A 17,017-nucleotide genomic window follows, 5' to 3' on the forward strand; every position below is an offset into this window, starting at 1 on the left:
AGCCAAAGCACTTAAAGATACCGCTCACGTCAAGCGGGGAATCCCGGCTGGAGACCCGAATCTGCAAAAATTTTCATAGTGGTCATTCCCTTACGCAGCTGATTGTTGTCCATATTCGCAACGGCGAATATTTTTCATTTATACCATCGCATTCCTTATAAGACCCATACGTTAACTGATAAACATATACAGTCATTTCAGAAGATGAGCTAATAACAGTGCTTTCAAGTTCCGTAACAGTATACTCAATATATTGCGGTTCCTGACTGCAGCTCTCTCCAAAGACAACCACTAACACGTTGAATAATATCCCTCTATCGGTCACCCAGTATGGCTTTCGCTTCAACTTCCCTGCAGATGATCAAGTTCTTCGCCTACTTCACCTCCTAACTTCAACAGTGTTGCTCACTCTTCCTTTCACTAAATACTGAAAAAAACTAAGAAAATATGCACCATTCCGGTCTCCTGTACAAATTCCGCTTGTACCGTATGTACTTTGATTGACCCAACTGTATCTTTCTGAATTACCGTCCGTTCTGTGTAACAATAAACAGCACCCATCCCCGAATCTTCCAAACAACTGTCGATATGCCACAAAGATCTGTACTGTCGCCACTAGATGATTTTCTATACACTCCCTCCCTCCCACAATCTATCAGAATATGCTGACGACGGAAACGTCCTCACCACACACGGACCCTCTATTCATCCCAACATCTGCTGTTGCTACATCTCCGTAACAACATCTCGTTGTATAAACAGTGTTACCTATCCACGAAACCCACAAAAAAACAGACAACATTTATAGAGAAAACCACTGGAGTCTTCCGTCGTCGAGACTAGTCCAATAAATTAAAGCACTACAGAACTTTGATCTAAAACTCACTCAAACACTAAGCTTGAGCACGTCACGTCGTGCAAGTAATGCGAGGTGACAGTAAGAGGTGATATGAAATGGGACGATGACGTCGATTCAGTGATAGGAAAGGCGAATGGAGGACTTACGTTGTTGAAAGGGTGTTGGATAAATATGGGGTGCGTTCGATAAGTAATGAAACATATTTTTTTCTCGGACAATTTCGGTTGAAAAAATGCGAAATTTGTTGTGGGACATCGTGGAAAATTTCCGCTTGAGCCCATATAGCGGATGAAGTTCCGATTGATGGCGACGCTATTCATAGCCTTCAAAATGGCGTCTGCAACGGAGGTGCGTTCCAAGCAGAGAGCTGTCATTAAGTTTTTTTTTTTTTTGTTGGAAACGAGAGCTCCGCAGATATCCATACGCACTTGAAATATGTCTGCGGAGACCTAGAAGTGAAGAAAAGACTGGTGAATCGTTGGGCGAGGAGTCTTCCATCGTCGCAACAAAATCCCGCTAACCTGTCCGACCTCCCGCGTGCCGACCAGCGGCACACAGCCATGACTCCAGCAATGTTGGAGAGTGCGGACACTCTCATTCGAGGTGATGGACGGATCACAATCAAACACCCCGCTCCACAACTGGACATCTCTGTTGGTAGTGCCGACACAATCGTCCACCGGTTGGTTTATTCAAAGGTGTAAGCCAGCTGGGTTCCTCGCTGCCTTACAGAAGAACATAAACAGCAACGAAATACCATGTGTTCAGAATTTATAACGTGTTACAAGGGAGGTTATTGATCCAGTAAGACCTTGGCTCCGACGTCGACCAGTAGAGTGACATCATGCTGGCATACAGAGCCTCTCAGTAAGGCGGCGTAAGGCCAATGCATTGAACGGAGATTATGTTCAAAAATAGCGTTTTGTAGCCAAGAGACCGGGGAATGATATGGTGTATTGAATCCTGAATAAAGCCAACCAACTTTCAGAAAAAAAATGCCATGCAATACTTACTGAACGCCCTTCATACAATTCATTTGTAGAGCAAATCGCATATAAGATCAAGTGCCAACAATTCAGGAGTATTGTTTTACTGCTTGGAGTCCTTCGACTCATCCTCACGTCCACCAGGGTTGCAAGGACCTCCACTCTTCCCAAGTATTACCGTTCGGTCCCAAATCTGGGAGTGACATGCACTTTACCTTGCTTGCGATATGAGAATACGTACCTAGCCATAAAATTCCCACGCCTCTTGAAACACTTTGACCATCTTCGTCTGTCTTACATTTCCCGTGAATTCGAGTTCCAGCATCCTATTTTACGTCTCATCCACAACAAGCTACACCTGCTGGTGCACCTCTGTGAATACGTCCCACTTTCTCTTTATCTTCCCTCCTTTCCAAACGTAACATAAATCGCCTCTTCCCACCCCCCACCCACCCCTCCCAGTTTATGGTATCATCCACGAGATTTACATTTTCTATAAAACATAACGCACCATACTCCTCTCACTCCCAAATAACGGCTTCAGTCCTTCTTTTTCCCTTACCAAGTAGGCATGATAACGGACATCATGTGAATTGCTAGGATTGTAAAGGTAGGTATAGGACATCAAAAGGGAGATCAGCAACGCTCGGAAAACATAAACAGGAATCCTTGGAAAAGATAGGTCCTGTCAGGTAAATTTAGGGAATCTGTCTTCGAAGAAGACTCTGCGTCCATTGTGAGAAGATAAATTAGGGCGTATGCAGAGACATATAGAGAGCCATTTTACCCTAGCTCAATACGCGAACGGAGTAGGAAAGAAAGTAGATAATACTGGTACGATGTATCGTCCGCCAAGCTCTGTTCACTGGCTTGTGGAGCGTAAATGTAGATTTAGATGTAATAGGCAGGAGAGCAGTGTGCTAAGCCCTAGGTCCTCCTTTCTGATGTCCAGCAAAATGTATGAGATAGCCTTCGCTCGGCATATGGTGACCGTCTGCATCTGATCGCTGTCTTCTGTTTTTGTTACATCAGACAACAAAGGGAGGTGGTTGGAAGGGCATATGAATGGAGAATATGTGGAAGGTTGAGATAAGACAAAGAAGAGCTAGAAGATAAATGCAATTAAATATTCAGTAGATTTTATGTCCTTCGAAGTTAACATCCTGGTGAATACCGGTGACAGAGAGATGATAATGCCAGTTGGCTCTGAGTAGTTTCGACAAGAGAAATAAGTCATGCTGCTCCATCATTACGTTGTACCAGTACATTCTCCGTCACAAATGACTTAGAACGCAATGCTTATCTGGGCGAATTCTTTTGTATACATATTCTTGATTATAATACTTGCGAATTCTGTCTTAATGGACCCTCAGAATACTTCATGACAGTTACGTAATTGCTAGTAGATTACCATTCAGATAAGTAAGAAAATAGAGATTCGTATGACTTGTATTTGGTTGGTGCATAAGTTCCAAACGTTTTTGTTTTGCATGTTGATACTCCGGTTTCTATGGGTTTAATTACGGATTGTCAATTTTTATTTGTAGTTCACTGTTGCTATTTGAGTTTAAACATTGTCATTTCACCATTTGTAGAAAATGAGTGCAAGTGGAGAATTCGGAACATTTCCGACGTATTCTTCTGTTTGAGTTCAGTAGGGGGTGACAGCAGCGGAGGCAGTCAGAAACATTTGGGCTGCGTGTGGACATAACGCCACAGGACAGAGCACCGTAAGAAAATGGTTTTCTCGTTTTAAGAGCATCGTTCTGACATTAGTGACTCTACACGTTCGGAAAGACTTTCAGGGTTTGATGACGATCGTTTAAACGCATTAATCCGCAATGATCCACGCTAGTGTACTCAAGAACTGCCAAATGCGATGAACTGCGATCATTCCACAACTGTGTAATATTTGCATGCAATAGGGAAGGTTCAGAAATCGTGTGTACGCTCCAAGCCAAAGTCAGGGGGTGGCCATATATGCATCTCTGCTTGATCATCTTCATTTGGTTCGTGAACAACACCGACCATTCCTATCCTGTATCGTTACTGGTGACGACAAATGGCGTCTTTATTGTAACATAAGGAAAAGAAAGGACTGATTGAGCCCAAACAAGGCAGCATCTCCTCGTACAATGACCTGGGAGCATCCACAACATATAATGTTACGCGTCTGGTTGAACAGCGGCAGTGTGCTGTACAACGAAGTGCTTCCTCGAGATGTAACCATCACTGCTGACATTTATTCTCCACAACTAGGGAGACTGCGCGAAGTGATGCTACTCCACGATAACGCGTGCCCGCATTCTGCTAAACTGACAAAAAAACACTATACAGCCCGCATCTCGTGGTCGTGCGGTAGCGTTCTCGCTTCCCACGCCCGGGTTCCCGGGTTCGATTCCCGGCGGGGTCAGGGATTTTCTCTGCCTCGTGATGACTGGGTGTTGTGCGATGTCCTTAGGTTAGTTATGTTTAAGTAGTTCTAAGTTCTAGGGGACTGATGACCATAGATGTTAAGTCCCATAGTGCTCAGAGCCATTTGAACCAACACTATACAGTAACTGGGTTGGGAAGTCACTTCGCACCAACCTTACTCACCTGACCTTGCGACCTCAGATTTTCACCTTTATCGTTCTCCATCGAACAGGCTTCAAGAAACTCCTCGGATAAAAATGCGCTCCAAAATGTGATCTCTACAGTCACGGAATGGAAATTTACCCGAGCGGTGGCAGACTATTGTAAATTATGGAGGGGAATACATTACTGACCATCAATATTCTCTTAAGTGTACATCTTGTGTATGTTAAACTTACGCACGCTACGAACTTATGCGCCAAACTAACATTTGTATGATCCTGAAAATTCGAAAAGGATGTATGTGATATCGCTTACTTCTTTCATTTTTAGTGCAAAATGTTGCCATTTCTCCCACTGATACACCATTACAAGTGTGATTTGAAAAGTTCTTTGACTTTTGAAGAAGTATGGCCATTTTGATGGACTATACTCACGCATGCTTTCGAAAATGGTTTCACATTCTAAACTGTTCAATAATGGAAACAAATTAAAATGAGGTATGATAAATTGTTACCATTTGAATAGTTTATGGTGGATCTGGATGCAGTTATAACCAAAATATGCAATTCTTTATCTTAGTAGAAAGTACTTGTCTGTTGTCATGTAGGTACGCCAATCCGTAGAAGCTGATTTTCACAGGTGAGAGGAACAGCGTAACGCATAGCGCAGAGAGGTTGGCTCATGGGATGTGGAGGTGAGCCACAACCGGATCTACTTCGAGCGCTGGCTTAAGCAGTATTGGTTCGGTATAAGGGTCATCCTTAATGTGGTTTCTAGGCGTGTTTCCTGACTTGTCTTAACTAATACAGGACACGTTCGCTACTGCCGTCTCAGGAAGAAAATACATGAACCACCAGGAATGAAGAGTGTATTGTAAGCAGGCAGATGGCACAGCCGTCTCCCTTAAATTAAATGAAGTCAGAGGTATTCGACCACAAAATTAATATAAAAATAAAGGCGAATACGTGCCTGAGTGATTTTTGTTCATTAATAGAATCTGAAGGAAAAAAGATAATTTACGTCATTTCTGAATTTTGCAGCGTGACGTATCCAAATAACAATTGAAGCTAACGAACGAATAACACGCTTCATATCGCCGTATCATGATGTTATCCGCTCCGTAACCAACAGCAATCACTCGTATTTGTGTTAACAACGCGTTAAATCTCTTGAATCTCGTTTGAATGCTGTTATAATGTGTGTATATTTGTCTTTCAAAGACTTCAAAGAAGTCGTGTGAAGTGAATGAATCTGTCCGCCTTCCAAAGATGGCAAGGCGAGCGGGAATGTCAATGGCAAGACGCTCGGCACGTGCATCACGCAGATGGCTCTGCTTGGCTGTGACACCAGCTGCTTGCGCTTCCATCCACGTATAGCCGCACAGCAGAGTGAAGGCGCATCGCCCATAAAGTATACGAGACGTACCCGTGTGGCCCACGCGATGGATGCGTGCAGTCTAGCGAGAGCCATAAAGCCGTCTTATGCACAGCCCATAAAAAAAAGAAAAATAAATTGAGCGGCTCGACGGCGGTACGTCTTTAAAATCCTCACCCTGTACTAATCTACATCTAAATGTTCATAGATACTACACAAGCTACCGTACGGTGGGTGGCGAAGGGTGCCCAGTACCACTAATAGTCACTTCCTTTCCTGTTCCACTCGCAAATAGAGCGAGGAAAATCAAATGTTTATACGCCTCCGTGTGAGTCCTCATTTCTCGTATCTTCGTGGTTCTTACGCAAAGTGTACGTTGGAGATAATAGAGCTGTTCCAGTATTGTTTCTCTAAAAGAAGGTCGCCTCCCGTTCAGGAATTCTCGTTTGAGTTCGCAGCATGCGTCCATCATCAGGTGCCTACCTGCTACTTATAAATCAAGTATTAATTGCCAGTGCATGTGAAGAGATGAGAACATTTGTTGCTAGGTGTACCAGTGAGGTTATGTTCCGAATGGTACTGCCCCTGTCCAGGAAAATTATTTTAATGTGCAATATATGTACAAGGTCTGAAATGTTCTGTCAATGATATCAAGACTTACAAACAAAATACTTTTGCTGGCCTCAACGTAATCACCGGAAGTTTTCAACACATTTCTGATATCGTTTGTAAAGCTGTCGAAAACCGTCAGGAAACGTTTTTTGTGGAATCTCTCGATGCAAAGTGGTCACGAGTCACTGGATATCCGCATCAGTATAGGAAATGAGTCGTGGTGCTTCCAATAGGATCCGGAGACCAAGCGATAGTCAATGGAAGTGTATATCGTCTTATCCGCCTGCCAGAGGAAGCTGGCTCACAAAATCCAAGATTAAGATGATGTTGATCGCCATTTTCGACAGCAAGGGCTTGATCCATCACGAATTTCTGTCGGAGGGAGGTGGAGAGGACGAGAAAACAATGCTATTGACTGTCGCTTGGTCTTCTGGTTGTATTGGTAGCGCCAGGTTTTATTTCCTGTAAAGATACAGATATCTAACAATGCCTGATAATGGTGCTTCGAGTGTTTTCATGAGAAGCGTTTACTAATAGTATCCAACAGCTTTACAACCGATGTAAGAAGTGTCTTGTAGCTGAAGGTGATTACTGCGAAGGCAAGCAGAGGTATTTCGCGTGTAATTTTTATCTCGTATATTTTCTGATACCATTCACCGAAATTTCAAGGCACACATTATGCATGTACACTGCGCAATACAATTAAAGGATCACTTTTCGAAACCTCGTAACTGTCTCCCATTGCTACACAGAAGTCTGAAATTTGGATCAAAGGTGCCTACCACATTCCTCTGTATTGCTGCAAATGCCTTGTGCCATGTGACGTCACCGTTTGGCTCAGCTTCAAACGACAAGGTATAGGTACATGCGAAAAAAAGACCACATCTCAAAAGTTCATGTGAGGTGTAAGACGAGTTAATGATGTCACATTAGCAAAGGACGTGAAACTGGAGAACTGAAAAAGCATAAAAATCATTTGCTGCTTGAAATCACGCTCAAATTTCGTCGAATGGTTTTGAAAGGTCCCTAGGTGGTTGTACCGTGTATACCAGAGCAACAGTCCAAAGGAATGCGACCCCGTTCATTGGGGTTCTACATATACATCTACATGGTTACTCTGCAATTCACACTTGAGTGCCTGGCAGAGGGTTCATCGAACCATTTTCATACCACTTCTCTACCATTCAACTCTCGAATGGCGCGTGGGAAAAAGGAACACCTAAATCTTTCTGTTCGAGCTCTGATTTTTCTTATTTTATTATGATGATCATTTCTTCCTACGTAGGTGGGTGTCAAAAAAATATTTTATCATTCGGAAGAGAAAGTTGGTGGTTGAAATTTCGTAAACAGGTCTCGCCGCAAAGAAGACCGCCTTTGTTTGAGTGACTGCCACCCCAACTCGTGTATCATATCAGTGACACTCCCACCCCTATTGCACGATAACACGAAACGAGCGCCCTTCTTTGCACTATTTCGATGTCCTCCGTCAATCCCCCCTGGTAAGGATCCCATACCGCGCAGCAGTATTCCAGCAGAGGACGGACAAGTGTAATGTAGGCTGTCTCTTTAGTAGGTTTGTCGCACCTTCTAAGTGTTCTGCCAACAAAGCACAGTCTTTGTTTCGCCTTCCCCACAATATTATCTATGTGGTCTTTCCAATTTAAATTGCTCGTAATTGTAATTCCTAGGTATTTAGTCGAATTGACAGCCCTTAGATTTGTGCGATTTATCGCATACCCAAAATTTATCGGATTTCTTTTAGTACCCATGCGGATGACCTCGCACTTTTCTTTGTTTAGTGCCAATTGCCACTTTTCACGCCATACAGAAATTCTCTCCAGTTCGTTTTGTTATTGGAATTGATCGTCTGATGATTTTACTAGACGATAAATTACAGCGTCATCTGCAAACAATCTAAGGGGGCTGCTCAGTTTATCACCCAGATCATTTATGTAAATCAGGAACAGCAGACACTACCTTGCGGAATTTCGAATATCACTTACGTTCTACTCAATGATTTACCGTCTATCACTACGAACTGTGACCTCTCTGAGAGGAAATCAGGAATCCAGTCACGTAACTGAGACGATACTCCATACCTACGCAATTTGATTAATAGTCGCTTGTGAGGTACGGTAACAAAAGCCTTCTGGAAATCTAGGAATATGGAATCGATCTGAGATCCTTAGTCGACAGCACTCATTACTTCATGGCAATAAAGAGATAGCTGCGTTGCACAAGAACGATATTTTCTGAATCCGTGTTGGTTATGTATCAATAAGTCATTCGGGTTGCAGGCCCACGATGTGCTTAGAGAAGCGTTGAACCGACCGGGAGGTGTCAGGAGTGTCCGAGGTTGTCCAGAACGTATCCTGTTACTCGGCACACTGCAAAGTGTCGTTTTCGATCGCGAAATGTTTGGATACGAATGCCGCAAGGAAGGGATGGTTTCATTGACGTCCCTTATGCCACACCCTCATGCTTTTTAGTATAGTTCCTGAGCGACAGTGTGTCTGAAATGTTTTCCTCGGTCATCCATAAGAAAACTGCCCGATTTCAACGCCGGGTACCGCAAATCTGTCTTCCATCGAAGAGACGTGAAGAAATCAGGTGAAATGTCGGTCAGAGGGCGTGTAAGACCATTCCTTCATGTGACAGGTGCACAGTGGCATTGGCCAGAATTGTGGTGAAATTTGGAGATAATGTGACGTCATTAACTCACCTTACACCTCACTAGAACTTCTGAACTCTGGCGTTGTTTCCGCCTGTGTCGACACCTTGCTATCTGAAGCGTCGCCAAGCCCCAGGGTGACGTCACAGGGTGGCACGCTTTTTCAGCATTACAGACGAAGATTGTAGGCATCTTAGAACCAAATTTAAAATTTCTGGGTAGACTATTACGGGGTTCCGATAAAGTGAGCCTTTGGGTTGCGCGGTGTAAATTTAGATACTGTTGACATTATATTGACTTACGCCTTGTGGGAATATATCATTATCTGGTACACGAACCCCAGGAAGAAACACAACACCATCACCTCACGCAGTTGTTTACATGCCACGTATTCACCAATGCTGAGATATTATATACTCTTAACTGCTATGAGAATGTGTACACTAAGAATATAGGCATTATTTGTACAAGCGCATTTGCATATGGGATTACTGGGTGTCCTCTGCCTAATGAATATTGCATAAGATTTTCTTAATTTTCGAAGATCGCGATTCAAATTTCAATTGTTTCTTTTTTATATGTTGCAGACGACGACGACAATATGGACAACCGCATATCACCGCCGTCTGCGTCGCTCTACGAGAGGTGAGTGCGCAGCCACGCAAAATGAACCGCAACAACAACCAAACAAGTTGTTGAAAGTCTCTTCGGGTTTGCTACCGGATCCTAAAATCAACTCGATTCAATATTTCCGCGACCCAACTGTTCGCTGTCTTCGGGAAAGTGCTGCTTCGCTGGTAAGTCCCGCTGAGAACTAACGCCAGGCTGCAAATCCACGTCCTATACAGGCATCCGTACCGTGCACAGCACATGCGCCGCCCATCACAGTTGCTGCCCTCCAGGACTTAGCAGGTGGCACCGCCCTAAGTAGAACACCGGCGGCAGCGATATATCGCACTCAGAGACGATTTTCAAACACTCGGACTGCCCGTACCGTTCCGTTTTGATGCGGCGTAGTACATGATTCCACGTCCTGCTAAGAGGAAACCCATCGTCTCTATTAATTAAATTATCTTCCAACCTAATTTCAATTGCCTCTTTATAGACACTGTTCCAAAAACAGAAAATGTTGGCAACTATCACAGTCCCTCACTTAAGCAGTGTTCTACTACTGCCCATTTTTCCGGCTGTTGTAACCTCGTATGACGGCCATGTACCACACACCTGTCATGAACTGTGCGAGTCGAACGGCCTATGTAAGCCTTCCCACATTGACAGGGAATTTTGTATACACCGGGTTTCTTAAGTCCCAAATCATTTTTCACAGAACTGAGTAGTGTCCTAATCTTGGAAGGTGAACGGAACACACTCTTATTGTTAAAATTCCTTAAAATACTTCCAATCTTAAAAGATATGCCCCCAGAATAAAGAATAAAGACAACCGATCTATGTTCCTCTTTATGCACCTCCGGTGATGGTGCAAACTCTATAATCTTGGAGGACAGCAACCGTGATGGGCGGCGCATGCGCCGTGTACGGTACGGATGCCTATCTAGTACATCCATTTGCATCCTAGCGTCAGTTCTCAGAGGAACTCATCAGCGAAGCAGCACTCTCCTGAAGATGGCGAACAGTTGGATCGCTGAAATACTGAATCGCGTCTATTTTAGGATCCGGCAGCAAACTCGAAGAGACTTTCAAGACTTATTACGCCGGGAAAGCCTACGAAGACACAACAAAAGAAGTTGTTTCCATTGTTCGTAAATGGTGAATGTGGCAGCTGTCGGACGCAATTGCTTAAGCATTGTACTACATTCAGGTATAACAGGATTCAAATCCCCTTTCGGCTACCCTGACTGAGACTATTCGTGACTTTCCCAGTCGGATTGTAGCCTATCGCGATTGCGGTTTATCGTATCGCGACATTTCTGCTCGTGTTGGTCGAGATCCAATGATTGTTAGCAGAATATGGAATCGGTGGGTTCAAGAGGGTAATACGAAATGCCGAGCTGGATCCCAACGGCCTCGTATCACTAGCAGTCGAGATGACACTAAACTTTTACCGACCTCCCGACTCAGCAGCATTAGTGGCAGAACAACTGAGAGAAAATTTGGAATACATTTCACATAAATTTTCTCAGCATGTTATAGTCTTAGGTGGAGACTTCAATTTACCAGATATAGACTGGGACACTCAGATGTTTAGGACGGGTGGTAGGGACAGAGTATCGAGTGACATTATACTGAGTGCACTATCCGAAAATTACCTCGAGCAATTAAACAGAGAACCGACTCGTGGAGATAACATCTTGGACCTACTGATAACAAACAGACCCGAACTTTTCGACACTGTATGTACAGAACAGGGAATCAGTGATCATAAGGCCGTTGCAGCATCCCTGAATATGGAAGTTAATAGGAATATAAAAAAAGGGAGGAAGGTTTATCTGTTTAGCAAGAGTAATAGAAGGCAGATTTCAGACTACCGAACAGATCAAAACGAAAATTTCTGTTCCGACACTGACAATGTTGAGTGTTTATGGAAAAAGTTCAAGGCAATCGTAAAATGCGTTTTAGACAGGTACGTGCCGAGTAAAACTGTGAGGGACGGGAAAAACCTACCGTGGTACAACAACAAAGTTAGGAAACTACTGCGAAAGCAAAGAGAGCTCCACTCCAAGTTTAAACGCAGCCAAAACCTCTCAGACAAACAGAAGCTAAACGATGTCAAAGTTAGCGTAAGGAGGGCTATGCGTGAAGCGTTCATTGAATTCGAAAGTAAAATTCTATGTACCGACTTGACAGAAAATCCTAGGAAGTTCTGGTCTTACGTTAAATCAGTAAGTGGCTCGAAACAGCATATCCAGACACTACGGGATGATGATGGCATTGAAACAGAGGATGACACGCGTAAAGCTGAAATACTAAACACCTTTTTCCAAAGCTGTTTCACAGAGGAAGACCGCACTGCAGTTCCTTCTCTAAATCCTCGCACAAAGGAAAAAATTGCTGACATCGAAATAAGTGTCCAAGGAATAGAAAAGCAACTGGAATCACTCAATAGAGGAAAGTCCACTGGACCTGACGGGATACCAATTCGATTCTACACAGAGTACGCAAAAGAACTTGCCCCCCTTCTAACAGCCGTGAACCGCAAGTCTCTAGAGGAACGGAGGGTTCCAAATGATTGGAAAAGAGCACAGATAGTCCCAGTCTTCAAGAAGGGTCGTCGAGCAGATGCGCAAAACTATAGATCTATATCTCTTACGTCGATCTCTTGTAGAATTTTAGAACATGTTTTTTGCTCGCGTATCATGTCATTTCTGGAAACCCAGAATCTACTATGTAGGAATCAACATGGATTCCGGAAACAGCGATCGTGTGAGACCCAACTCGCCTTATTTGTTCATGAGACCCAGAAAATATTAGATACAGGCTCCCAGGTAGATGCTATTTTTCTTGACTTCCGGAAGGCGTTCGATACAGTTCCGCACTGTCGCCTGATAAACAAAGTAAGAGCCTACGGAATATCAGACCAGCTGTGTGGCTGGATTGAAGAGTTTTTAGCAAACAGAACACAGCATGTTGTTCTCAATGGAGAGAAGTCTACAGACGTTAAAGTAACCTCTGGTGTGCCACAGGGGAGTGTTATGGGACCATTGCTTTTCACAATATATATAAATGACTTAGTAGATAGTGTCGGAAGTTCCATGCGGCTTTTCGCGGATGATGCTGTAGTATACAGAGAAGTAGCAGCATTAGAAAATTGTAGCGAAATGCAGGAAGATCTGCAGCGGATAGGCACTTGGTGCAGGGAGTGGCAACTGACCCTTAACATAGACAAATGTAATGTATTGCGAATACATAGAAAGAAGGATCCTTTATTGTATGATTATATGATAGCGGAACAAACACTGGTAGCAGTTACTTCTGTAAAATATCTGGGAGTATGCGTGCGGAACGATTTGAAATGGAATGATCATATAAAATTAATTGTTGGTAAGGCGGGTACCAGGTTGAGATTCATTGGGAGAGTGCTTAGAAAATGTAGTCCATCAACAAAGGAGGTGGCTTACAAAACACTCGTTCGACCTATACTTGAGTATTGCTCATCAGTGTGGGATCCGTACCAGATCGGTCTGACGGAGGAGATAGAGAAGATCCAAAGAAGAGCGGCACGTTTCGTCACAGGGTTATTTGGTAACCGTGATAGCGTTACGGAGATGTTTAATAAACTCAAGTGGCAGACTCTGCAAGAGAGGCGCTCTGCATCGCGGTGTAGCTTGCTCGCCAGGTTTCGAGAGGGTGCGTTTCTGGATGAGGTATCGAATATATTGCTTCCCCCTACTTATACCTCCCGAGGAGATCACGAATGTAAAATTAGAGAGATTAGAGCGCGCACGGAGGCTTTCAGACAGTCGTTCTTCCCGCGAACCATACGCGACTGGAACAGGAAAGGGAGGTAATGACAGTGGCACGTAAAGTGCCCTCCGCCACACACCGTTGGGTGGCTTGCGGAGTATCAATGTAGATGTAGATGTAGATGTAGATGTAGACAGGCATCTTATCCGCATGGCTATAACGGATCGTGCAGCCACGTCTCGATCCCTGAGTCAACAGATGGGGACGTTTTCAAGACAACAACCATCTACACGAACAGTTCGACGACGTTTGCAGCAGCATGGATTATCAGTTCGGAGACCATGGCTGCGATTGCCCTTGACGCAGCATCACAGACAGGAGCGCCTGCGATGGTGTACTCAACGACCAACCTGGGTGCACGAATGGCAAAACGTCATTTTTTCGGATGAATCCAGATTCTGTTTACAGCATCATGATGGTCGCATCCGTGTTTGGCGACATCGCGGTGAACGCACATTGGGAGCGTGTATTCGTCATCGCCATACTGGCGTATCACCCTGCGTGATGGTATGGGGTGCCATTGGTTACACGTCTCGGTCCCCCCTTGTTCGCATTGACGGCACTTTGAACAGTGGACGTTACATTTCAGATGTGTTACGACCCGTGGCTCTACCCTTCATTCGATCTCTGCGAAACCCTACATTTCAACAGGATAATGCACGACCGCATGTTGTAGTCCTGTACGGGCCTTTCTGGATACAGAAAGTGCTCGACTGCTGCCCTGGCCAGCACATTCTCCAGATCTCTCATCAACTGAAAACGTCTGGTCAATCGTGGCCGAGCAACTGACTCGTCACAATACGCCAGTCACTACTCTTGATGTACTGTGGTACCATGTTGAAGATGCATGGGCAGCTGTACCTGTACACGCCATCCAAGCTCTGTTTGACTCAATGCCCAGGCGTATTAAGGCCGTTATTACGACCAGAGGTGGTTGTTATGGGTACTGATTTCTCAGGATCTATACACCCAAATTGCGTGAAAATCTAATCACATGTCAGCTGTTGTATAATATATTTGTCCAATGAATACCCGTTTATTATCTGCATTTCTTCTTGGTGCAGCAATTTTAATGGCCAGTAGTGCATAACATTTATTATACCACTAAACGTTCCTACGGGTCACACCATGATCTCAGATGGAAAATTACGCTGTGATGTGAAAATCTGTTTCATTTGCGTTTAATTATCAAATGCAATCCTCATAACGCGGTCATTTATGGAGGAAATAATTACAAGGGCCACCAGCCACCCGTCGCCTATACTGTACAAAAAGTGAAACAGTCACGAGTTGCTTATCATTACAGATATTTCAGTCTTGTGTTAGGACCGGATAAAAATTCTCCTCACTTGGGTTGTTCTGAAAATCAGCCTTATGCGAACACCATTTGTTTATTTTTTATTTTATATATTTACCCAGACTTGTTTCGACACTTATTTGTAATCATCTGTGGGTCAATTTTTTTATTTCTGTAAAGTATAACATCAGATTTATAATAATTTATCTATTTTAGGTAGAATTGCAATATGTGGATTTTGCTTTTTTTAGGCGCCTACCTTAAAATTAAATCGCTAAATGAACTGCATTACATTACATCTGTTTTTGAGTTTTTTCATCGTTTTTTTGACAGCGTGTCATCTGCAATCCAGCCATGCAGAAAATTATTGTGTATTTGTGAAGAATTGTTTCGTGGGTAGAGCTTACCTCTACCCACGGAACAGTTCTTCACAAATACGGAACAATTTTCTTCATGGCTAGTTTGCAGGTGACATGCTGGCATAAAAAAGCTACCAGAAAGGGCACAAAAACCGATGTATAAAAATTCAGTTCATTTAGCGTAAGCCTACAGTCGATAAATTATTATAAATCTGATATTGTACTTTACACAAATAAAAAAATGACCCACAGAAGATGACACATACGTGTCGAAACATGTCTGGGTGAAAAAATATATAAAGTAATTGTGTTTACATAAGGCTGATTTTCAAAACAATCCAATTAGTCGTAAACATGGAAGAAACCTTAGTAAAACGAGTCTACTCCTCACTTAAAACTGACTTTTATTTCGATCGCATTTCATTATGTAAATCAAATGAGTTAACTGCGATTTTAAAAATCATCCAGGATCACTAAAAACTTTAGGTGCTGTATAATACAAACTGTAGAGGACCCAGAATTAACTATTTTAATGTAACGAACGAATGGCCGGTAATGAAATCTCCAGACAGTAGGGAATCTTGAATGAACAACGTGTGCCACGTATTTGTTTGTAAACTGCTTATATTTCGTAAGAAACATCAGTCTCCGCATCGACATTGGTGGCACTCGCGCTCTGATACTCCCGTAAAATTAATTATGTCTATAAACAGTTCATCCATCCCGAGATCGAAAATCTCCACGATTTTTGCTTTTTATCGATACTGAAACTGGCAAGATCTCGGTCCCGGTAATTCCAAGACATTCGAAAATGTTTAATTTTAATTTTGAAGTCGAATAACAAATGACAAAAGAAATAGTTTTTCGCCTGATGTAATTAAAAATTAACAATTTTCTGATTTTTTTCCTTTGTTTGTACTGTGAAAGCTTGCTTCTTGACAAATTCCATGATCCTAGGTCCACAGGAAATACCCTATCGGTTTTTATGAGTGAGTTTTCGAGTATCAGTATATGTAACATAAATGACCGTATCTTTTGATCTCATTGACTTAGAAGCTTGATTTTTTTACACCGCCAAGGAACTATATCCCTTAACATTCTACTCTGTACGTCTACTAGTTTCTGAGAAAAAGCGGTCTTAACATACGGGCGGACAGATGGGCAGTTCGATTAACAATGACAATTTTTTTCGTGTGATATAATGACAAATAAACACTTTTCGGATTTTTTTCTTTAGTTGTACCCTGAAACCTTGCTTGTTGCCAAATTTCATGATTCTAGGCCAACGGGAAGTACGCTATAGGTTTTGACGAGTGAGTTTCCGGGTATCCAAATATGTGACATAAATGGCCGTATCTTTTAATTCCATTGACTTAGAAGCTTCCATTTTTATACGACCAAGACACCGTAGATCTTAGTATGTGACATAAATTTCTACTTCGTAAGTCTATCTATTCCTCAGAAAATGGGTCTTTTACAGTCGAACAGACAGACAACTGTGTGTTGTTGTATGACTGAGGTAAGGAACCTCTACAATACACAGTAGTTTGTGATGGGCTCACGATGACGTCCACTATTCCTTACAGTTTATGGGTGAATGTAGATTGTGAAGTATTACTCATAAAAAGAATTTGAAGACGTGTTTGTAACGTATGGCGTACATTTAGCAGACTGAAGGTCCGAAAAACCAAACGAGTGTACCGACAAATGTTCAGCTGCAGGCGTTTTCCTAAGGGGGAGGAATGTATCGTCATCGATAGAAACTTACAAAAAACTTGGTGGTCAAGGCTGCAGAGAGGTGGCCAAACTTCTCGACAAATAATGGTTCGCACAGCAGTACTTTTAGAATATCATATTGTG

The 17,017-nt window shown here is 43.0% G+C and overlaps 1 protein-coding gene across 1 annotated transcript in view; it reads left to right on the forward strand.

Moving 5' to 3' along the window:
* Positions 1-17,017, forward strand: part of LOC124795845 — a 923,569-nt gene that overhangs the window by 710,723 nt on the left and 195,829 nt on the right. Inside the window, exon 4 of the mRNA XM_047259927.1 lies at positions 9,667-9,724. Coding sequence (XP_047115883.1) covers positions 9,667-9,724 — 58 coding nt within the window. The remainder of the gene's footprint in view (positions 1-9,666; positions 9,725-17,017) is intronic.

The sequence above is a fragment of the Schistocerca piceifrons genome, chromosome 4 (assembly GCF_021461385.2).
Source record: "Schistocerca piceifrons isolate TAMUIC-IGC-003096 chromosome 4, iqSchPice1.1, whole genome shotgun sequence".
Lineage (NCBI taxonomy): Eukaryota > Metazoa > Arthropoda > Insecta > Orthoptera > Acrididae > Schistocerca > Schistocerca piceifrons.